This window comes from Chamaea fasciata, unplaced genomic scaffold (assembly GCF_029207755.1).
Source record: "Chamaea fasciata isolate MVZ Bird 193981 ecotype frontalis unplaced genomic scaffold, bChaFas1.0.hap1 SCAF_6, whole genome shotgun sequence".
In the NCBI taxonomy this organism is placed as follows: Eukaryota; Metazoa; Chordata; class Aves; order Passeriformes; family Sylviidae; genus Chamaea; species Chamaea fasciata.
Window position 1 is genome coordinate 48337970 of NW_027094091.1, and position 24609 is coordinate 48362578.

General features: G+C 36.2%; 1 protein-coding gene and 1 long non-coding RNA gene across 3 annotated transcripts in view; one reads left to right on the forward strand and one right to left on the reverse strand.

The window, feature by feature from the left end:
* The window catches only part of TACR3 (tachykinin receptor 3), a 35703-nt gene extending 14937 nt beyond the window's left edge, over nucleotides 1-20766 (forward strand). Inside the window, exons 4-5 of the mRNA XM_066186292.1 lie at nucleotides 17346-17542; nucleotides 20451-20766. Of these exons, the coding sequence (XP_066042389.1) occupies nucleotides 17346-17542; nucleotides 20451-20766 (513 nt within the window). The remainder of the gene's footprint in view (nucleotides 1-17345; nucleotides 17543-20450) is intronic.
* Nucleotides 1-24609, reverse strand: part of LOC136291327 (uncharacterized) — a 75126-nt gene that overhangs the window by 15874 nt on the left and 34643 nt on the right. The window lies entirely within an intron of this gene.

Here is a 24609-nt window from a genome sequence, read left to right on the forward strand (position 1 = left end):
TGCAATATATCATAGTAAATTCTTTCAGAAACACCAAATCACCTGAAATAGCAGCAATGAGAGATCTGCTTCAATATAAAATTTGATTATGTTGACAAGTTGTCTTCTCTGTTCACTGGTTGTTCTTTTCGTAACTTTAAGGCCTGTCATTAAATAAAGGAAACATTTGGGTTTTAACTCCTTACTCTACACGTACCAACATATCATGTGTCTGCTATGTGGAAACTAAGACAAAAAGTTTTGCCTCCACAGAGTTAAGATGCTGAGCTTTGAACAATGGCCTAGCAAACCATTAGCTCTTGTTAGGTAAGATTTTCATCCTCCTGAAACAAAAGTGAATCTTGCTGTAATTCTCAGGTGATTAAGGTCCATGCATATTTGAGATAAGCACTGATTTGTAACAAAGCCTGTTAATAAGCCTGTTTGTAATAAATAAATTAGATTTTTAAACAAGAAATGCAAACAAGTTCTCACAGATATTTTCTTTCAATCTCTTTCACCGTAGGTATTGCTTAAACTAACTAGACTTGGGATTGCTTATAAACTGAGTATTTTAGTATCTCCAGTTCAGTTTTCCTAACGCTGCATTGCAATGAAGATTTCTTTTATATAACATTCTTTTTCTTAATCTGACTTTTCTTATTTAATAAGGCAGCCTTCTACTTTTTATTTCCAACAAATTTTTTATACTAAAATTTAACCTTTCAGATATAAAAAAAATGGTAGCCTAAATCAAACATCTAATTCACAACGATGAGCTCATTTTCAATTGCTCAGTTTGCTTCCTGATACTGTGAATATGTTTGAACAGTGGAATATGATACTGTCCCACAGCAATAGCAGAGTGGGGCATATTGGGTCCTGAGACAACACAAGAGATCCCCTGCAAATTCTGGAGAACACTAACAACTCCATTTCTTTCAGGACACTGCAGAAATCACTTTCTGTAATAGACACAATTTGCAAAAACAAATGTGGAAACGAAGTTATTAAGTTATTGCAGAACCAGCACATAGCCACAACTTCAGGACCTGTTATCATAATGACTAAGTAAAATAATCCTCTTGTGACATAGAAACTAGAGGTCTCTGAAAAGAAAATCTGGCTTTTACTATATGAAATAGTGGACCCAATTAAATCCCTTGAATACTTTAAAAATAGCACCTGTTTAGAATTCTAAATGTATACCAGAGGCAAGGAAGAGCATCCTTAATTAAAGGATTTTAAATGTGAGCATACAGGAATGCATACCTTCAAGACATGCAACAAGGGAATTAAATTACATGCAGATATATTATAACTGCATTGGTGACTTTATGGTTAGAGCTCCATGACAGCGCTTTAGCTACACTGCTGTGCTCTCCAACAGGATTTATGAAATAACTGGTATTTGGAAAGATGAATCATAATTGGTTATTCATGGAGAGGAACTAACAGACTGGAATCCAAATAAAACCATAACTCAGCCTGCCTCTGATAACAGAGCTAGTGCTTTGCCCTTTTCAGGCAAAGAAATAATCTGTTTTTCCTACTATTTAGTATATAGGTATCTAGAAATATGGAAAATCCGTGCACTTATAATGAAGGAGAAATATAAAATAGCTGACCGCGTTTCATACCAGGCAATGTTACAGTGCAAAGGTGTCTGATTAGGGTTGTTTGAAATGGTATTTAATATTAAGAAGGTAGTAAACAGTTCATGTAAGACCTTTAAACGAAACAATGCTTGCCAACAAAAGATTTTAAGTTTGAGAAACTTGCCAGTAGTTCAACAGAAGGTCTCATAATTTCATATATACGACTGGGCAATACAGTCCTGAATCCTCCTGAAAGCGACTTTGAGGCACATAGGATTCAAAGTATTTCACAGTGCACATTTGTAGGTTGGACAACACAAAGTGATGCTTAGTATCTTTAAGGTCAAAGACAAAATATTTAGAAATTCAAGACTGGATGAAACTACAAAGCTACTTTTGCTTTTTCTTTTTTTTTTTTTCTCTGACAGACAGCTCAAGTATCTCAGGGACTGACCCATTTAAATCTGCCTGACATCAATCTTTTGACCTTCTGAACTTCTGCTGCATGTGGGGTCTTTGCAGCCTTTATCCCTTCTTAAAGCTCCTGGCATGAGACTGACTAATGTTCAGCTGAACATCATTTACTCTCCAGCAATTCCCATTTTCACAATATGGAATTATAGTCTCAATGTTGTCATACATAAAAAGTTTATACACGTGACTCATAATGTTACTATAAGATTTACTAGGTCAAAATGTTCTTTATATTCACTGCAAATACTTGCTCTCAGATGTTGTTGTCTCCATACCCTGTTTTTTGCTATCTAACAAGTTACAATCATTCTTTCAGCTTTACTTAACCCATAAGAGGAAATAATCATGTACTGCAAATAAAATCAAATAGTATTGTTTTTATCAAGAGATAGAGTTCTGATACAACTGTTTTCCGAAAAAAAGAACATTTATCTCAACAGAAGGTGCTATTGCCTGGCCACAATGGGAAGAATAGAGAGGAACAGAAAATGTTCTCCTTAACTTTTCTATTTCCTTTACTGTTCCTTTTACTTATGACTGTTAACTTTGTGATAATACGTTACCACGCATCTTTTTTAGTAATTTTCATTCCTCCACACTTACACTTCTGCCTTTATTTTCTGCTTCTCCTAACACAGCTTGAGGTGTCATATCAACTTCTTTTAGCAATGGAGATTGGTTAAAAGCCACATTGTTTCAATATAAGTTTTATTTCCCAAATTTGGGTATAAAACAAGAAAAAAAGCTCCACGTGTTTGGTAGCAAATCACAGTCTCTGTGAGAATACTTTACACATATTTCTCTGGTTTGTTCTTTTATTCTTTCCACTCCCTTTCATAGATTTAGACAGAGTCCAAGTAAGGGCAGCTAAAAATGATCAAAGGACTTATGAAGAAATTAAAATGGCCTGAACTTTTTAGTTTGGAGACAAGGAGGCCAAGGGACAAGATGTCAGGGTTTAGAAAAACACAAAGGTGGTGCATAAAGTGACTGAAGAACTGTTGGTCACCAAATTCTGAAATACAAGAATTAATAGGAGAGCAGCACGAGGTTGGTAGAAGAGAGAACACTTTAAGAAAGGGTAATTCAAAAGTCACTAAAGGTCACCTGAGAGGTTCTTCTGCCAGATGCTTATGATCTCAGAGGATTCAGAAACATTCTAGGCAAATTAACAAACAATAAATTCAACAATTATAGAGGTTTTAAGGTTGGAAAAGACCTCCAAGATCAACAAGTCCAACCACTGACCAGTCTCCACTGTCAGCCAGACCACAACACTAGGTGCCTTGTCCATTCATTTCTTGAACACTTTCAGAAATAGCGACTCCACCACTTCCCTGGGCAGCCTTTTTCCAATGGCTGACAACCATTTCAGTGAAGAAATGCTTCCTGCTGTCCAAAAATTCTCCCTAATGTCCAAGTAGATACTGAAAGGATGAATCAGAGATACACTCTTCCTTAAACACAATCTTGGGTGCTGGGGCAGTAATAGGAAAATAGAAGATAGAAAATGGCCAGGTTCATGGGATTTCAAAAAATAGCGCTTCCTTCCTACTGCCACTGAGACAGAATAGGATAGATGGGCAACTATCAGATTCAGAAGGAACTGTCCTATGTCTTTATGCTCCTGTTTTTACATAGCAGTGCAGCTATAAAAATACTCCTGACTTCTCACTGGCTTTCAGTGCAACTAAAAATGCAGATTTTCCTTTTTTCTTTCTCACAAATGAATAAATTACATGAAAACACATTAATACTACACTTTAAAAATAAAAACAGTAGTTAGAAATAATGATACTTTTGCTGGCATTAAAAGGGGTAATCAACCATGTCAGACTGAAAAAAATATTGTTTCACTATGGAGTAGTTTATTGCAGAGCAGAAGCAGGAAAAAATAGAAAATAAAAAGGGGGGGGGAAGCAAGAGTCAAAGCCTAAAACATTGCAGTATGGCATCAAAATTCTTGAAATACTGAATTAATTATGGGATGACAGACATTAAAAAACAAGACTATACTCACAATATAAAGCTTATTCAACATAAATAGGTGATGAGAATATTACACTCATAATGAACTCACAGATCAGATGATAACCAATAACTAACTCTGAAATCAAAGATCCTTCTAGTTAACAAGCAAACCACTAAGTCTAGAGAGACAGACTAGGGTTACATATTGCTCCATTCACAAAACCTTCTGTGAAAGTTTGCATCCAGCCATGTGAAACAAAATTTTTTGACACTCCAGGTTCCAGGGTTTGTCTTGCATGTGACTTCCTTCACCATCTTGAAACTTCCCTTTTACCCTACATATTTGTTCAGACTTCAAGATTGCAAAGTAATTGCTTCCTCATGGGACTGCATAAAGACATGGTAAGCTTAAAATCTTCCCTGTTATTTAAGCAATTCATCTTCTCCTGGCTTATCCCAGCATGAGAACCAGCACTGCAATCTCCACTAATTTACACGCCACTTTCAAAATGACACAAGGGAATAGAAGTTTAATACAACTGAAAGTAAATATAACTCAATTGTCCTAAATTCAATTAAAAACACCCCCCGCAATCAACTACTCTACACAAATTTGTACTACAGACTTCAAGGGAAAGCCAAATCTCCACAGTTAACGCCCATGTGTATACTGAATCATCACCTGTAACTAGTTTTAAAAAGTCAGACAGTAAGAAACACAAAGTTTTTTTGTCTTTTTTCAGGTAATGGTTTGCCAAGGCTGCACATATGTCAAAATATTCACTAGACACATTTAGGAGTGCAAAGAAAACCAAATCCCAGAACTGTATGTTAGGGTGAAGGCATCTGGACTACAGATCACCCAAACCTGCCATGCAACAGCAGTCCGCTGAAGAGAACTTATATTGCCATTGTGCCTTTCCCATTGTTTATTTATTCATGGGGCATGAGTGTTTCCACCTTGAAGATTCATTTGTGCTTGTGCACCATGGACAGAAATGATTGCCATGGTGGTGTCAGAGCACTTTGCTCACACTGACTAGCTGTCCACTCCAGAACAGTGCAAACATAAACAAAGGGCCATGGGCATGTTCCCCCGGGAAAGCACCTCTTCCCTTTAGCTGATCTTACATTTCTGGGAGTGGTATGTGAAACAACCTACCCATCCTGTTGTGCAGTAATGAGGTGCAGAAGCTCAGTTTGCTATGCATACTCCAGCCAAAAATTTGGGCCTGTATTATTTTTTGGTCCATTGATTCTCATCTTCTGTAAATGGGTCTACTCTTTGACTTCGCAGAGATTGACAATGAAAACAAAATGCAAAACAGAATAAATAAATACTAGAAGAGTACTAACGTAGAAGATTAGCTGGAGAAATAAACACTATTTTAAGAAGACGTGATCCCACTGATCTAACAGTTAGAGCACTATGGCTTATACTATAATGTGTGGGTGGCTGTATTGCTTGACTAGCTGAAATTTCATACAGTTACAGTTAAATTATCATTTATCCAGAAAGCTGATGCACTGTAAGCACCTTACTGGCCAAAGCTCTATTGTGATTGAAAACCACAGGTATACTTCAGTGCAGCCACACTCACAAATTAAGCAATCATTGTTCAGCACATTCAAAAAGAAAAAAGACTCAGTCACATGAGGTTGGAGAACAACTTACACCATCTAGAACCACTTCCGTGCACTCCACTGCTCTGCTATCAGCCAACAATCAAGAGAAACAGAGATGCTTTTTAAAGATTTACATAGAAATATCCACTGATTAATTCCTCAGGCAACTGAAGGTGTAACAAAAATACCAAAGCGGCAGCTTGTTATGCTTACTGTGTTTCTTTTATGCAAAATACAAAGAAGTGTCCAAAAAGTTCCTGAAGTGATTAATCAGACTTTACAATTTCATACTTTTAAATTCAGTGTCCTCTGAGGTTATAATCAGGTAGTCACATATCTCAGACTTTGTAGAACTACTCTAGAAATTAAATATTTTTGAATATTTTCATATCAATAAGTCATGGGAAGTTTTAAACATCAACTATCTGTGGTTGTGTTAAATATTTCTTACTTAATGTAAAGAAAAAAAAAAAAAAAAAAAAAAAAAAACCTCAGGAACCAGGAATTCTCAGATGGTTTTAAATGCTCCTTAGAAAACAAACTTATCCCTTGTTTGCCAGACACCAGAAGATGTTGAAATGTGTCCAGTGCTTTCTCCATTTATTCGCTGAGTGTCAGTTTGCGTCTTTCAATATTAAAACATTAAATGAAAACAGGACAGGAACTAGCCTTCAGGCCTGTCTCCACAGACAACTCTAACAGAATTCCTCTGATATCATCTTAAACCTCCATCTTCTAAAAAATCTCACCAATCCTAGAGTTCAGTTTTCCAGGCTAAATTTCTTTATAGACAGCTCTGTCTATGCCATTATTTTCAGTGAACTTAATTAATTACTTAACATGCCTCACTGGTGTCACCTCTACAGATGTTTTTATGCCCATTTCTTCACTTAGTCTTTGTTTACATTTGTTACATAAATGAAACAAGTGCTTATGATTTTCTTTTATATAACGTCTTTATGCAACAAGTGACCAAAACCAGACAAGGAATGCCAGCAATGTAGTATCACCATGGTCCTGCACAGGGGTAACTCCCTGTTCTCTACTGAGAATGCCGCATCCGGAACATCCCAATATCTCATTTTTTTTCTTTCATTAAACAGATGACCTAGTGATGCTAAAATGAGGCAATAGCATCTGTCTCTTCCTCATTTGTTCACAACAGGCAAGCAAATTCACAGCATATAATTTTATTAGTCCTCAATTGAGCAAATCCCAGAATTTTTCTGAGTATGATCCTACCTATGGAAGCGCAGTGTAAAACAACCTGTAAAAATTACACAGTACCAGTCCGGCAGTTCCTATCTGCTCTGTGATATCTTTCACTGCACCACCCCACCTTGGGACACAATCACTACTGCAACCATACCAAGTATATAACCAGCATTGTGAAACTGCATTTCTGCTCCCACAGCTCTTCCACATCCCAGTTCTTTCTCTGCCTTGCTTCTATAGCAGCAAAGTTGCCCACAAGTGTCTTGTCATCAAACTTACCACACATGCCTTTATTTTCCTGTACAAAACTCCTCAGCAAATACACTAAATGAGGCAGATCTTAAGACTGATACTTAGAGAATACATCCCAGATTAGAGGGAGATTGGTATATTTTCTAATAAAAATATTTTTTCGCTCAACTGCCTTTCCAGTACAAAGTGTTTCCCAAATCATGCTCAGTGGTGAAATGTAACAGGTAAAATTACTTATAAAAATTAATAGCTAAAGATAGATTTCCTCTCATTCTGCTTCAGGGCACCTCTTACTATGATATCCTTAACTATGACTATGGGAAGTATGAAATAGCCTTGTTAATAAGGTAGATGCAAACCAATCCTAATGAAGCTAGAGCCTGACTTCACAAAGTTACATGTGCCTCAAATTGGGTTTGTAACCCTGTATCTGGAGTTAGTTACACAGGAGATGTGACATGATGCTTAGTACACTTCCTACAGTACACAGATGCTTACCCTGCCTGCTGCTCTCCTCCATGGCTCTGCATGTGTGAGTCAGGACTGGCCATTAAGAAGGTTACTGGACCAGACTGCAGACATTAGCGTTCCACTAACATTTTGAGCAGTTATTCCACAACCATAAAGACAAATACCCTTCCAGACTCAACAGATTGCTATTAACACAATGGTCAGAGTCTCTACCTGCAAGGAATTGCTATTACAGCTAAAAGTTTGCAGAATTGCAGATTTTTTTTAATAAGCTTATTTTCTCTTAAGAAAAGCTTCGGAAAGGTAATGAGGGTCAGAATATCGTATGAGTATCTTTCTGCTGAAAATACCAGCAGAATAAGGTATCTTTTCCTATTTTGATCAATAATACATTCCCATAGTTATCAAAAATCTCCACAAGAATACAAGAGTCAAAAATCTCCACAAGAGTACTGACTGGAAAGCCTGATTTGGGCATTTTCATTTACCATTAATTAAGTTCTTTCACAATCATTACGTTAATTACAATGTATGAGCCCCTCCCTAAACACACCCACACAGAGGCAGCATTTTCCAGTAGGATGAGGCAGAATAACCAATAATCTTTGGTTTTAAGGTTTTTTAAGTTCTGTTAAACTCTATTACCAAGCATATGGACTGAAAACTGACTGAAAATGTAGGGAATGGGCAAAGTAATTATTAATGTTTTGAATCATGATTTTTATTTCACAGTCTCACTTTTCACATGCTTAGAAATTACCTAGGGAAGGACTGGTGCATGAGGTACAGTGGAATTACTGCCATTGCATGTTAAACCCAAAATATTTTTACAGAGCTATTTTATGGTCTTAGAACTTCAGAAAAGAAAGGGTTCACCTTTTCAGGATTTTTTTCTAGCAATTTTTGTCTTTTTAATGATCTATCCATAATTTTGAACAAGATTTCCTATTGAGGTAAAAATAAAGCCAGACCTCCTCCTAATCATTCTCTGAACGTGACTGACAGTGAAATATAACAAAATTACTGGTAGCTATTGTTCTCTGCTCTCTATCACCAAATAGCTGCAGAACACTCAGCAGCAGTACCAGCTTCCATTCATTGCCTCAAGTTCCGAAAACTCAGCTATGAGCTGTGAACAAAAACATCTTTCCACACCCATCGTCCATGCTTCAAACAGCAATCACAGAGAAGTAAAAGCAGAGTAAATACTAAAAATAGCTTTATATTGTGCATAAACCTTGCCAGTGTAAGTATTTACTGATAAACTGATGGAAATTTTCCAGTCAATACTTTTTTACAGAACAGCTAGCAACATCTCCAGGTCAGGGACAAATTTAGGAGACTGGTTTTGCACAGTCAGTGATCAGGCTCAGAATTCTGCACTTACAGTTGCTGTGATGTTTCTCCTTGTGGTTTTTATATTTCTGATCACTGTTGGTAGAAAATTTATATGAAGTATAAAGTCTAAGCACAGTGCTAGGGCAAAACTTTCTGCTTACTAATGCCTCATTTTTAAGAATGGAAGTAATACTAGGTTAAAAGCCAAAATATTTCAACAATGCTTCACTCCAATGTTGGTGAGCTCAGTGTGTTTTCAAATGCATTGCTGAATTCAACAATACATGTTCATTAACAATGAAACCAAGATACCTACGAGAAAGACAAATGAAAGCCAAGTGTCTCTTTTTCAACATTCAGATTTTCAGCATGGAGATTACAATCTCCACGTTTCAAACTATGGAGTTGGGTTTTTTAAGACAGACTTAATTCTCTTGTTGCAGTTCTCCCCAGATTCAATTTTGGGACCTGACCCTCCAGACCAATAACCTTAAAATCCCACATTCAGGACAAAGTGTGTTCTTTGAGTCGTATGCAATTTTTTTCACCAGCATATAAACAAACCTTGGAAACTTCAAAAGGTCTTTTGTTGTATCATCTAATATTCAGTCAGAGTTATCCCATTACATGTCCTAAATTATGACCACATGAATAGTCCTGTGTGTGCATAGGTACATAAAAATATATATGTATATATATACCCATAATATATATACACATACATACATATTATATATATACACACACAGATAGGAAAGAGTGCATAAGAAGCCCCTTCCTCATCAAGTCCCTCTAGGGAAGTCATGAACAAATTAATCTTTGCATGAGTTTTCAGTCTACTGAGCTTTCTGGAATACTGCCAAGTATCTGTGTGGTGAAAAGCCCAGGAAATCTGATGCAGATCATTCATTTTAGAGGACTGCAGAGCCAAGACCTGTATATTCAGCAGAACAGAATTGCAGTTCCAGTATTACACTTACACACTTTTGCATTCATTACAGGCTGCTCTTCGTGTCAAAACAAAACAGAACTTCAGCACAGGTTTTTTTTAAGTTAAAGCAGAAATCTACAAACTTACACACAGAGGATGTCTCTGTTATGTCTATTAACACCTTCACCTAACAAATCTAATCCATTAACTCAAGCATTTAATTCTTTAGAAGTTTTTGTACTGCAACATTGTAAATAACCTATTCAAAGCACCTTTATTTCATTACTCATTTTCTGGGGTGGAGAGGAGTAGTTTTTTATTTCTCCAGGTTTTAAAGCAGGTTTCCTAGGAAACAGTTTCAGCCACCCTGGCAGGGGTCAGCTTACAGCTTATTGCATGAATTAGGATATCACAGGTGTATCAAGCCAGACGATAATGACCAATGTGCTGACCATTATGGCCAAGTCATATGGACACTTCGATAATGGAAGAAATGCTTGTCTGTACAAAACTAGATGCTCCCAGGAGAATTGCACTCCTGATACTTTTCATCAATAATTGACCAGAGCATGTCACTTTTTATCGACCAAGTATTTCCAAAATATTCAGTATGTAAGTTACAGGTCTACTTCTAATAAATTCACAACCTTGTACAGTCATTTGAAGAAAGAAAAAAATAAACTAGGTGCATGAAATGCAAAATATAAACCTCAACATCACTGACATTAACAGTTTCCTTTGAAGTCAATTTAAATTAAAATAGAGTGGGGGACAAGATTAAAATTTTTTCCCCTTTTTTTCCTTAGGTGGTAATAAACATTTTTTCTTCAAACTTGGAAAGTGAAGATGCTACTACCGCTGCAATTGCTTAATTATGATGGCAATTAAAAAGTAGATTTAACTGTGCTTTTTTCCTAACAGAATTTTGCCATGCAATTTAAACAAGTACAGTCTAGGAATAATTCACAGTTCTTATCAACAGGAATGAGAAGAAAGAGGTTTTTCAAACTACGTCGTAAACAATCTGCATTCCTTCCCATTATGTTCTTGTGCCAAAATTCTAGAGAAATATAGTAAACATTTTAATGGCTTCTAATTATAGAAATCACTTATTTAATTCCCCTAGATAAATAAGCTAGAAATAAAACAATTCAAAAAGTAGTTTTTCCATATGTGCTCCTATTTTGAAGAGAACCAAAGATAACCCATCTCCTTTTAGGTTCAGAACAGTTTTCATTATAAGGAGCCCACATAAAGTAAAACACAGGTAGGATGGTATGCAACTTTTACATAATTCATTGGCATAATAGCATTAGTTGTTTATTGCAGTATCCAATATATAAGATCTAGTTTTCAAAAGAGAACATTCACTAATGCCATTCCTTCAGAATTCTTATATGGAAAACTAATTTAAACATTAAAAATTAATTTAAACAATCCTACAGTGAGGATTAAAGGTTCCAGAACACTTTTAGAATTGTGTCAGAAAGTGGACTTCAGAATTAACTACCCTTATTAGCAAAACAAAAGAACACATGATTATTTTCTTTCCCCACACACCAAATCTCATAGTGGTTGGAGGCATGGAAATGAATTATGCCCCATCATTCATTCCAGGTAAGGAAGGAAAGTACTGTAAAATAAGTGGTGGTATGAATCTTAAGTACAAAAGCACTAGATCAGCTTTTTCACTTTTTTTCCAGAACTAGATGTCAGGTGGATAATCAGGCCCAATAATGCCAACTCCACTACAGTCACTCAGAGTCGTTTTCTAAAGAATAAATTTCTTATGCTACTCAATGCTTAAGAGCAAGACAATGATGCAAGGCTGCCTACCTTTACTTGTCCAGCTTACAGAAAAAACCTCTCTTCTTAGATAAAGTAACGTAAAACTTGTGGAAACTTTTCCTCCTTGCCCCAGTCAGATGCTTGTAAAATCATGCATACTCAAGGAAAATAAAACTCTGAGCAAAATATTTAGCCCTCTTTTGCAACAGAACAGATATTTCTTGAAATGTTGAGAGAAACTCGAAGTCACTGTCAAACCTGTGTTCTATACAGCTTTGGGGAAACATCATTTTAAAATAGCAGTAGCTAAGGCCACTCATAAAAAATGTCAAAATTGCTTTGGTTTGAGGGAAGACCCACATTTTAGCATTTGGAAGAAAGCAAACTTATTAAAAACTACTTTACACTAGAAGAGAATATATTTTTGAACTTTAGAGCTTAACTAACAAAGAATTTGATTTTGAAATCTGTTTGCAACAAGAGATTATGCAAACTGAAATGAAAACCAGTTTATCTCAAGTAATTGAGAAAAACAAATGAAAAGTGTAAGTCAGAAGACTAAAATTATCTGGAGCACTGGAATTGGCAAATTCCTCACCTGGCTGAAAGACTTCCAAGCTCTCTCATACTTTCTCCTCCTAAACGTGCATCTCCTTCAGCTATTAAGAATCTGTCCTTTCCTATGGGCTGGAAAAATATGGAAAATCCCTGAGCTTGTCAAAGCACGTGGCACCTTAGAAGTCTGTTCTGTCTCCGTACTATTGCCAGTAGAATTACCTTTGAATCCTAAATTTCTTGCAGAAGAGAGACAGTTTACTCCAAATAAGCATTGTGGAGAAGCAAAGGCACATTGGTGTTCCTTTCTCTCTAGTACTTCATGCATATGTGCCATGTATGTCCCCAGGACTGAGAAATGGATTTACTGGCTGCATCCTAACATGCTGGGAGGAACACTGTGAAATGTTATTGTGGCATTTTACTTCTCCCAGAAGAGCACAGGGCAAAACTTATGATTCCAGGGATTATCTGTAAACTGTGTTTTAGCTGTATTCATGAATAAATAACATCCAGGAGAGGGTAAACAAAGACATTCTTACACTCCATGGGTTCTTAAATCATTTGCTTCTCATTTATATCTGCATAACACTCAGGAGTAAAAGTTCTGAAAGTAATTAAATTGTTCTGTGTTATATAAGTGCAAATGAAATCAAAAGCCAAATTCCTGCACTTAGAGAAGCAGCAGTATCAAAGATGACTTAGAAAAGCAATAAGGAGCTGCAGAGAAGATTGAAAAGGAAATGATTACATGGTCCAAAGTCTTAGGTATTGCTGGTGAATCAATGCCTTACAATGTGAATTGCTATATTCCTCCAGCAGCAACTGAGTCTCTCAGAAAAGTATATGTTATTCCAAATCTCTCAAGAGCTGCTCTCAATGCTACATCTTATTTAAGACTACTTTTCTAGCTATTTTTCATGCAAAATAAAAACTGGATGGAAAAATAAATGTACTTGGTGGTTTTTCTGAGCGTAGCAGAATCTGTCAGTTCCTTTTCACTTTTACTGTTCTAAATGTTTCCCAGCAAACTTGCAAACTCCAATTCCAGTGAATTTACATCGGTTTTGCTCTTTTAAATACATTTTTTTTCCTCATTACATCCATTAAATGAAAGAATGCTTTTTACTCAGACAGAAAGGATTTAACAGAATGGACAGGACCATGAAGCACATAAATTAATTTTCTTTTCTAGACATAGTTCTTCTTAGACAAAGGCAACAATGCATCAATATCAGCAGAGCAACCTGACCAAAATCAATGTATAAAAGAAATACTTTGATTTTCCATTTACAAATCTAGCCTCAAGACTTGCATGAAAGTTGCACAACTGGGAGACTCAGTAAAACTCATTTAACAGAAAAAAAAACCCCTCTTTCCTAAAGTCATTCTGCCCACAATACACACAGAGGGAGATTGAACAGAACACCAGGGGAAAATTGTGCCACTGGGATAAAAGATTTTCACTCCAATTTACCTTTCGGAAAGCTCCATGGTGAAACAGTGGCAGAATCAGAGCTCGACTTTAAGCTAAGCAACTGAACTCAGTCATTTTCTTGCTTTAGAAATGTTTCCTAATGTACAAGAGCAAACCCTTATTAATGAATCCTATGAAACTTAGAACAGAAAGAAAAGCAACTGAAAAACAGTAACATCTCAAAAAAGTGAAACAGAACAGACCTATTAAAAATAACTTTATTTTTCAGTCACAGGTTTAAGTGGTCAAAAAACAACCCCAACACTGAAGCTGTCTTTTATACTCTGCAGTTGGACATGTAAAATGTCACGGGGGTTTCTCTAGTGAAACATCACAATGTACTGGGAAAAGACAAGTTTTTGTGGTAAATTCATACTGGGCCTGGTTCATTTACTTTCTTCTCTTGGTATACGGGCACTTGTTCATCAGAATTTTTTCCAAGTAAATTCAAGGTGCCGTGGGTTTATAGGCCTTGAAGTCACTTTCAGGTGACTAACACATAGTTACTGATATAATCAAGAAATTGAACTTTATACTGGAAATACCAACATTATGGACAAGAAACACAGCTATTAACTGCAAGGTATGGCCTTGCACAGTGTGTACCTCTCTCTGAAAGGAAAAAAGGACATTGGGAATAATCCCCTTCCTTTTCCTCTGATTCTTATTTTTTCCCTCTATTTCTGCCAACACATAGTCATTCTTAGACAATGAAATGAGAACAGACTAGGGCTTTTTGATTCCTCTCACAACTTCTGTGTTTGACTTCAAATTTAACCTTAATTGCCCTGTGTTTCCAACAATTTTACACCATGTAGACTTGCAATATCTCACTTATCTTCTCCTAGGAAATATTTCAATAAGTACAGTGCACTATATAAATACTCAAAATGACATGCAAACCTGAATAATTAAGAATGTAATGTGCTTCACTGTCTGACATTCAAGTGACTTGTTACTTCACAAATTAAATCAAACACTAATGTCCATCTAAAATCATCTGCAGCTTGTTGTCTAGTTTGATTATTTGCTTCAGAGATTTCTGCTTTCAGGATGATGATGTCTTAATATTTAATCATGGATTTCCAGACAGAAACAGCAACAAGAAAACCTCATACGAATATCACTCTTTTAAAAGATAAGTATTTTGTTTTAAACAAAAAAGTAACCTTGCAGAAAAAAGATTAAATTCTCTGGGGGCGATTTGGTATTTTTCATTTCGAAACCTAAAAAAAGTTTAAACATGCAAAATTAGGATTGAATTGCCTGAAATTTTGACAAGAAAACTGTGGATTTTCTTTGCAAGGTAGAAGTTAGTTTGGGATTTCTGGTCCCTCAAAGAAAACCTGAAATACTGTATTTAATAGTAATTTTAAAAAACTTCATTCCTTCAGGGTTAATTTTTGCAGCAGCAGCTGAAATCTAAAAGCTATTTTTTGTACAGCTTGTGAAGGTTTACTAGCTTTAGAAGACCTTTAAGTAGACTGGAAGCACTGCTTGCCTTGCCCTTCAATATAGCACAGAAAACTAGACAACGAGTATTTGGATGTCAGGAAAAAAAAAAAAAAATCTTTCTTTTGGAAAAAATTAACACAGTTGATTATGCCAAACAGGCAACCTGGACTCTTCCTGTGATTTCCAGCATCTCTGGGGCATGAGTGATACGGTGTTCAACCAGATTAAGCTACATTAGTTGCTGGGAAGCTCTAGTACTTTGGTTCTCAAGCTCTGCACAGATGAAATGTACATCTAGGGGTCCTAAATGTACACTGTAAATACAGATTTACCCGTTAAAACTTTGAAAATTTGTGGACACAAAAGTCCTTTCGCTCAGTACCTACGATATTCCAGTGATAACTAATTCTAGGAACAATTTCACATACACAGCTGGTACTGCAAGACTTGGTAATTAAATATCAAGGTAAGTAATTAGACTCAAGTGTTCTGAAATTACAGAAGTCCTGAAAGGTACTGAGGTAACACTTATCATTCCTGACAGATCTATAAAAACACAGCAACAAGCAAAGTGCACCTGTAAATCAATGACAGGAGCTTAAGTACCATGGTGAAACTACGGAGTTAAGGCTTCTATCTTTACAATGTGTGCAAGACCAAGGTGTAAGTTCCCAGCAGAACAGTGGAAGTGATGTCGAAAGCAGTGAAATAGTAATGCCATTTAATGATAGACTGTGATTTGACAACATATTTTTACGTATCACTTCACATACATAGTTTAGTTCAGAAATGTCTGTCCACATAGAATCATAACTTCTTCCCCCCATCCCTAAAAATCACATATATAGTCCCATAAACTTTTATATATGCCTAGATGTAGACACACAGATGTACATGTGAAAGGTAAAAGCGATACTATGTTTTGGTGTGTTGCCTTCCTTTATAACAATACTGATCTTACTGATCACAAGATGATTGATCGTCAACTAATGAAAAGTGCTTCAGAAGAATCAACTGCTAATAGTGCTGTATATGTGGCCAGATGCCTCTTTTTTACCTTTAAGTGATGACCAGTACACACATATCAGCAATAATAAGTATTCTTATAAGCAAAATCTTGCACATTACAGTCACAACCAGCAGGAAAGATTGTTAATTGGTGCCAGCTAATAAATGAAAAATTACTTTATGTTTCCCATAGGAAGATGTAATGCAAGTTAAGGAGGACACCATAACATTCATATGTAAATTATTTAATTATGTTAGTTGGAATTTTATAAAAACATTAACTAAAGACTTAAGTATGACAAATTTCAGCTCTTTGGATTTTTCCCCTTGTAAAACTAGAAGCAGTAGGAAACGGCACCTTGTACAGAGAAAATAAAAGAACTGTTCATAGAGATCCCTATGATTCCTCAGTACTCACAAGAACAAATGAACAAGAGACTTCCCTGCATAGATCTATCATGTCTAGTTTCATTTTAGCTACAAAAAGAAAACCTGTGGTGTACACATGTGACATGTTGTGCTGAAAATGGTAGCTGGACCAGTATTCGACATAGCTGAAAAGAGAAAGATGGGACTGAGAATTTTACATGAGTTGCAAGGTTTCTTCATGTGTTTGAAGCAAAAAGCAGAGCTCTTTATTTGTGCTTACTGGAAACTATGGTAGCTAACCAATGTTGTGATGCTTGCAGAAAACAACAAATAAGGATCACCAGCCAAGGGAATTGTTAGGCTCTGAAATTACACAGGATGTTGCAGTTACTCATTTCCTACAACCTACTGTTACTCAAATCACATCTACAAACTGGGGACAAGAAATAAACTTGGAAACCACGATAAAAATAGATGCCAAAGTCAATAAAGGCCAAAATGAGGTATCCAAATAAAACACTCGGTAACCTTATGCTATGATTAGATGTACAGAAAAGACGTGATATCTTAGATAGCCAAATATAAGTAAGCAAATACGTTACTTGCAAAAATCAATACGAATAAAGTCAGGGAAAATTTTCATGCTATTTTTCTTAGGAAAAAGAGGATGTCCAGTCAAGAAAAAGAAATTAGAAGAGATTAAAAGGAAGAACCATATAAAAGCATATTCAGCTTTCCTTTGACAAACTGTAAAGATTAATTTACAAGAAAGTTTTTAATGGATGTTGAAATGCTACTCCAAATAAAAAAGGCCAAATATCATTATTACTTCTTTCAGGTGGTGAAAATGATGATTGTGGTTGTGCTGACATTTGCTGTCTGCTGGCTGCCTTACCATATTTACTTCATAGTTACTGGGATCTATCAACAACTAAATCGGTGGAAATACATCCAGCAAATCTATTTAGCCAGCTTTTGGCTTGCCATGAGCTCCACAATGTACAATCCCATTATCTACTGCTGTCTTAATAAGAGGTAAGAGCTGGTCATGAAATGAGGTGCATAACTTCACCAACAACATAAATTGCTTAAATGGAAAAAAAAAAAGAAAAAGACAAAATTTTCACTTCAATAGTTTCCAGTTAGTGGGAGAGAAAACAAAAAAAAACAACAAAAAACCACCAAAACCCAACCAACCACACAAAAAAAAATAACACACCTTTCTTTAGGCGCGTACTTTCAAAGAATCCCCAAAAAACCCAAAGGTGGACTTCCAGCAAATATTTTGGTCTACTTAAAATTTCAGAGCGAAATTCCATTTTCAGAAACCAGTCCTTCCCATGTCCACCTGCAAAATTTAAAAAACTGTAGCATTTTAATGCTTTTTGGTTGCAAAATGTTAAAAGAAAGAAGATGGTGATTAGTGATATAGAATGCAAGCTGTATGCTCACTGATTGTAGCCTCAATTTTGTTTTGCTGGAAGAATGTAATATAAATGTGTGATGTATTTACTGTGTTTTGTGTATCTCAGTGTTAGATTTCTACTGTGCTCCAAGATCTGCAAAAGGCTGATAAATATTATACAAACGTTTATACTCTCATTACTTAATACTAAATTACAGTATTGTTTGATAGTAACGCATTATGCTCTGAATTTCAAAGGTTCTGCACCGGTTGAGTTTGGTGACATTTTACAGATACTAGCTAGTCTGAGACTACTGCATTGCAGAATACACTCAAGTCTTTCACTTCAATTTATTGGACCAGGATCTACACAAACATCATCCTGGCCATCCTATTTGCCAGTATTTCTTTTAGCATTATTGGATAAAGATCACTAAGAACAATTAATTACTTCACAAACTCAGTCAGTACTGAACAAGTAATCTTAAATATTATTTCAAATCTCTTTTGACTTCACAGCCAGCGCCAGGTTTAATTACTGTAAAACTTTATACCAATAGTACAAGGTATTTTTAAACCCACACTAACAGTACCTGACAATCTAATCAAAAAAGAAGTGAACAAATCCTAATGAGTTTTTACTGATGTAAAAACACTGGCATCTTCCTCTTTGATGAGGATAACTTATGACAATTAACATTCATGATCTTTTAAAAAGACAAGGTAATGACTAAATTCATAGAGCCTTCTGCCTCTTTTCATTATTTACAACTGTTTAAAGATGAGGTAAAGTTTTAGCATGCCAGAACAAAACCATAACTCAAATGGCAAATTTTCCATTAATTTCAACAGAAACCAGATCTCAATAAGTATCCAGTGTCTGCAAAATCAAAGGCAAGGAAGAATGAGACCTCATATTTTTCAATTACTACCATAAAACTTCTAAACCAATCCCATTTTCTTCAAAAACCTTTAATGGCACAGGTACAAAAAATATTCATAAAAAAATAATATATCTGATGTAACTTATGTTGACACTTGCAAACTGCAAAATTAAATGCCTGCATTAAAGAATACAGAAAAATTAATATTTTGAGACATAGTAAAGGTCACCTTGTTCAGAATTTGATGCAAGAATGAAATCCTGGTGACAGTTTTCTTATAATTAAGTTCCATATTATAATGAAGATAGCAGAATGTCTGCTTCCTTTTCATTAAGTAGGAAAATAGAGCTTGTTGCTGGGAGTCAGACCAATTCATGCCCCTGCTGGATCTAGTATCAGACAGAGTTAGAACATCTATCCCCAGCCTCATCTTCCAGGCTAATTAGGATAATACATAAAGAGAGCATTATTTCAAGATGAAGAAAAAACATGTCCTGAATTAGAAAGAAGATGGAAGGTGCCAAAAAAAGTAATACAGTTTAACGTTATTTTGGTTTTACAATTCCTATCACTAAAGACATTTCTGTCAGAGGTTCTTTCAGTATTTTTCCAAAATATGGACTGCATGTAAACAGAGAATGCTGAATAGCAACCTACCTGCTTGGTTGTCATCATGTGATAACTCCATGGCAAACTTAAAAATTTGAGGAAGGAAAAATCACTTTTATGAGATCCATTAACTTTAACTGAACACTTTATCTGAATTTTTACCTGCAGTCATCATTGTAGTAGTTGAACCATTGCTCCAAAAAACTTATAGACAGGATAAACAACAGAGCTGATTGTTAAAACAAAACAAGAGAAGCAAGACAAATGAGAAAGTCAGGTAAGCTTTAGGTCTAGGTGAAAAAGTGTTCTTTTTCCAGTTAGAAACACAGGGAATTGTTTTTCTAATATATTAAACTTCTATTCTGAAAATGCAAACACACAAAACATAACAATGGTCTTTGTGGTGAATCCCTGCTGCTGTATGAGTATTGCAAATACTGATGCTCTAAAGCCTCAAAATGCCTGTTTGTATACTGCTCACATTCAGGTTTCAACTTTGTAAGATCCTCTTAATTATTAAAATTTATTTTCCAAGTATTTCACATGAGCAATTATTAGTCATTACATCATTCCCATACAAGCATCTCTGTTGGGGAGAAACACAGAAGGGATACTGGAATTTGGAAATTGGGATGGTATTTTAGAGAAAAGAATGTTACAAAGTTACTTGCTGATAGAAGACGAAAATAGAGGTGCAGATTTCATTAGCGATCACATCAAAACAATTTCTGTGAAGAGAGTTCTATGAAAGTTGGTGTTCCTTTACTTTGCAGAGGCAAAGGACAGGAAATTCATTATAAGGAAAATACAACTGTTAAAACGCAGGGAAAGCATAGAGGAAACGGGAAACCGAAATGAGTTGCTACCCACTATCTTTTTTCCCCTACTTAGACTTCAGTCAAGGAAACTCCCACTAACTTCACCACACCCAGGCCTAGGGGCAGAATAACTGGTCAAGTCAGTGTCTTGCCAGCACTGTGTATGCTTTCAGATAAAGGCCTGGCTCTCTCAAGCACAGGCTTTCACCAGGCTTCTTTCCTCCTAGGTTCCGAGCTGGCTTCAAGCGAGCTTTCCGCTGGTGCCCCTTCATTGAGGTGTCCAGCTATGACGAGCTGGAGCTGAAGGCAGCCAGGTTTCACCCCACGCGGCAAAGCAGCCTCTACGCTGTATCCAGGATGGACTCCAGCATGACAGTGGTGTTCGACACTAACGAAGGAGACAGCACACATGCCAGCCAGAAGAAAAGAGGAGCTCCAAGGGATCTGAACTTCAATGGTTGTTCACAGAGGAATTCCAAGACTGTCTCCACAGCCTCAAACCTCATCAGTTCACTGCACACATCAGCAGATGTTTATTCCTAAACATTTTGTGCTGCTAGAAGAGCAACACTGGACAATGTTCTCCTACTTTAGGACTTGGTATTCGTACCTCGGGAAAGCAAACCAGATTCCATTAACAAACCCCAGCTATAAATATTGTGAGACTTCTGGGAATCTCTTACTTTTTTTTGCTTTGGAGAGAAAGAGGAATTTGAAGACATACTTATGTCTCAGTCCAAAAGCATAGTTGCACCTTATGCATAACAATGTTATTTATCCAAAATAAAACAATGGCATAAAAAACTTTGTTTCAGTTGTCTCTGACCTGTGGCATTTATGGTTGAGATACTGAAATGTAACAGGCTCCTTCACTTATTGGAGCAGAAATGAACAGTGTTTTCCATTATGAGTGTATTAATTCTACAGTAACAAAATTACATGAGATCTGATTATAAAAATGTATTTATAATGAACACCTAATGAGTCCCAAGTCTACTTAGCTGTTTTACAATTTAGCCCCATTCCCAGACAAATAGATAAAATTAAGTTCACATGAATGCAGTTCAGCTCTGTCTGCAACAGCACAGTTTTGTAAATATGTATGAAAACAGGAGACCATGGCTAAGAGACTAAGTTAAATTCCACCAAAGTTCACATACCAGTAAACATTAGACTCTAATGGGATCTGTACTTCAGGGGAATATATTGCTTTGGTGAATGTCTCATAGCTTTGCATCTTAGTACTAAGGATAAGGTCTGTCCCCAGTGACCTTACCAGAACCTTTCTAATTGACCTTAGAAAGGCCAAAATAGTTTAAACTGGAGATTCATATATGAAAAAAATACCACTGTGGCAATGGACTCTTCTCTGCAGAAGATAAAGTAACAAGATTCATGATGAAAAGCTTGCACTTGAAAAAAAGAAATTGGCCTTTTTCATAAAGTTTCCATAGCTTGACATATGTAAAAATACTCCTGGTGCCTGCCTCTAAAAATATGCTAGGCATTCTTACACAGACATGTTCCCACTGAATTCAGACAAAATCCACTTACCATCACTGTTGCAGAGAAAGCTGAATGTAACAAAAACAAAAAGGGACCAGAGCACAGCCTTTGTTTTAGTTAAATAATTATGTCAGTTGCACAGATAGACTGGTTGTGTGAGTGTTTGTTGTCAAACAGCTAATAAAAACATAACCAAAAGAGAGTGAATGTCTTCCTGAGTTATCCAAACCAGCACAGGACAGTGCATATCTGGCTGAACCCAACACAGTGCCAAAGCTGAGCAATTGATAAAGAGAAGTTTGATGAGGCAAAAGCTTGAACTGGCTTTAGTGCACATTCCTTCCCAGCAACTGGGGATGACCAGCATTGTGACAGTGGGTATATCAAACAAGACTAGTAAAACAACAATCATAATTTTATTGTGATTCATGTATATAGTCAACTGGTATGTTCTGCTAAGTGTAACTTGTACTTTTATAGTGATTTCAGTGTGCTGTGGTATCAGTTACTAAATCAAAATCCTGAATAAGGTAAAATATTCCCAAATACATAAACCGGATAGATTAAACTCCCCATGTATGGAATAACTAAAGAACCTGGTCATAGAGTATTGTACTCTTATAAAAATGTATCACAATTCCAGACTCACACTTTTTCTATCTATGGCCTGATCTTAAATCCACTGAAACAAAAAGCTCCGTTAATTAATTACTTTCCTTTTAAATGTCAGTCCATGTTTGTCAACAGTCTGTTTCTCTAAAAAAACTAGGTATTTTCCAACATTGTAATTATTATACTCTCACTTCTCCTTGTTTTTTGTTTTCTGTTGTTTGTTTTTTTTTTTCTTAAGTGCAAAGTAATCCAGCAAGTGTCATGCAATACCTACAAAATATTTTTTAAATTTTTTCCCTGGAAATACTCTGTTTTAAGAACTTAAAAATCTTCACAGTTTTTTTACAACTCTGTTGAGAAGATTCAGGATAGCCACACACAAAAAATCTGTATATTAACCTGATGGTGATGTACTACAAACACATGCTGTGAAGTCCTCTCTCTGTTTGTGCACAACTTCTGAGAAACATACATAGAGAAAATGTATACTTATTAAATAAACAATCTTTTCTAACTATGGCAATTACAAAATAAATGTTGATAAATTTATTGTTTTTAAATGTAGAGTATAAATTTGAAAAAGCTGTATATAAAAAATACAGCAGTATAAACGTATAAAACATCTTCATATAACTTTTAGGATTCTTCATTGACAAATATCAAGAAAGAAGTGGTGGCTTCCTCACACTTGTACCTCTAGTGAAACAATTTCATTTCAAGTGTTTTATGATATGACCACCTGGACAACTAATCCATTGATAATCTCGCTATATTTTGGTGGGCTAGAGGTATCTAAACACCTTCACCATTCCTATAGCTCTTCTCTGAAGTTACAGGACATTCCTGTATGACAAATGAAGAAATTTGTGCCTGTAATCACAGCATTGCTTTAACAAAACATTACAGGGATACACAGTGCAAATCAATCTGTGTCTCAGCCCCCAAGAACACGCAGGGTTACACAGTTAAACAAGTAGCACAGCAAAAGCTGTGTCTGACAACAGCTTCCATATGAATTGTTATTTCTGAACAAATATTTTCAGCAAGCAACCTGGTCACTACAAAATTCCTTACAGGCCTCCTGACACCCCTCACTGAGGGTAGAGGAAATCAGGTCATCCTCAGTTTATGTCAACAGCACTGCTCCAAGTAGTAGCAGGCATGCTGACTACATGCTCTTGCGCGATTGCTGGTGCAGCACTGGGGCTGTCTCATGTCTGCAACCTTCAGTCCACATTCTTTAATTTTGCTAGGACTGAGTTAAGGAAAACAGACAGAGACAGAGCTAGCTTTTTATCAAGAAGGGCACAATAAATACTCCAAAACAGCTGCAATTAAACAGCATCAGGAAAAGTCTTGTGATCTTGAAGTCTTCTGAAACATGTTACTCCTTCTCAGTATAACAGTTCACAGTACTTCAGCCCAGGCTCCTACTGGAGTCTGCTTCTAAAACATATGTGATAAAGACATATCATTGCCTCCTGAACAGCCATTTTGCAGGGAGATTCCCTTGGTAGAGAACAGATTAAACGTTCACATCACCAAAGACAGAATAATCATTATCAGTTTATCAGTTTACTCTGTCATTCCCTTGACATTGGCTAAACTTGCAAAAAAATTAAAAAAAAAAAAAAGAAAACACAAACCAACTTACAAAGCTAAACATGACTATATAAGCAATTTTTTAAAACCCCCATTTCTTGCCTCAAGTCTTTGTGGTGGTCCATTCTCCTCCCCACACTCTTCCTTGGAACCACTCTACAACCTCAGAAATCCCGACTGGGGCTTGGCCTTTTTGTGACGAGTTGGATGGTCAAGCTTTCCTTGACCATATGGGAACTCTTGCATGGTTGAGTTGGTAACATTCCCGAGATGAAGGACAAGCACAGTCAGTCCCCCACTTACAGCCTTTTGACTTTCCCTGAACCATAACCCAAGGGAAGTAATACCATTGTGGTTGAAGTTTTGAAAACAATTTGAAATTGTATTAGAAAAAAAATGGAATGTATTTGGAAACTCTAGTGATTACTGATCTGAGGATGGAAATTTTACAGATTACATCTTGATACCCTATAAAAATAGGGGTCCTAAGTGAGGCCCTTTGAGCTTCCCTGGACTTCAGTGGGATACACTAGAATCTCCCTTTGAGTAGGATGGCTCTCAGAGCTTGCAAACTCTCACCTTTGTGCAAAAGCTGATGACAGAGCATAGGGTAATAAAGTCTCACTCCTTAAGTCTCAACCCTCGTTTGCTGAGAAAAGCCAAGGC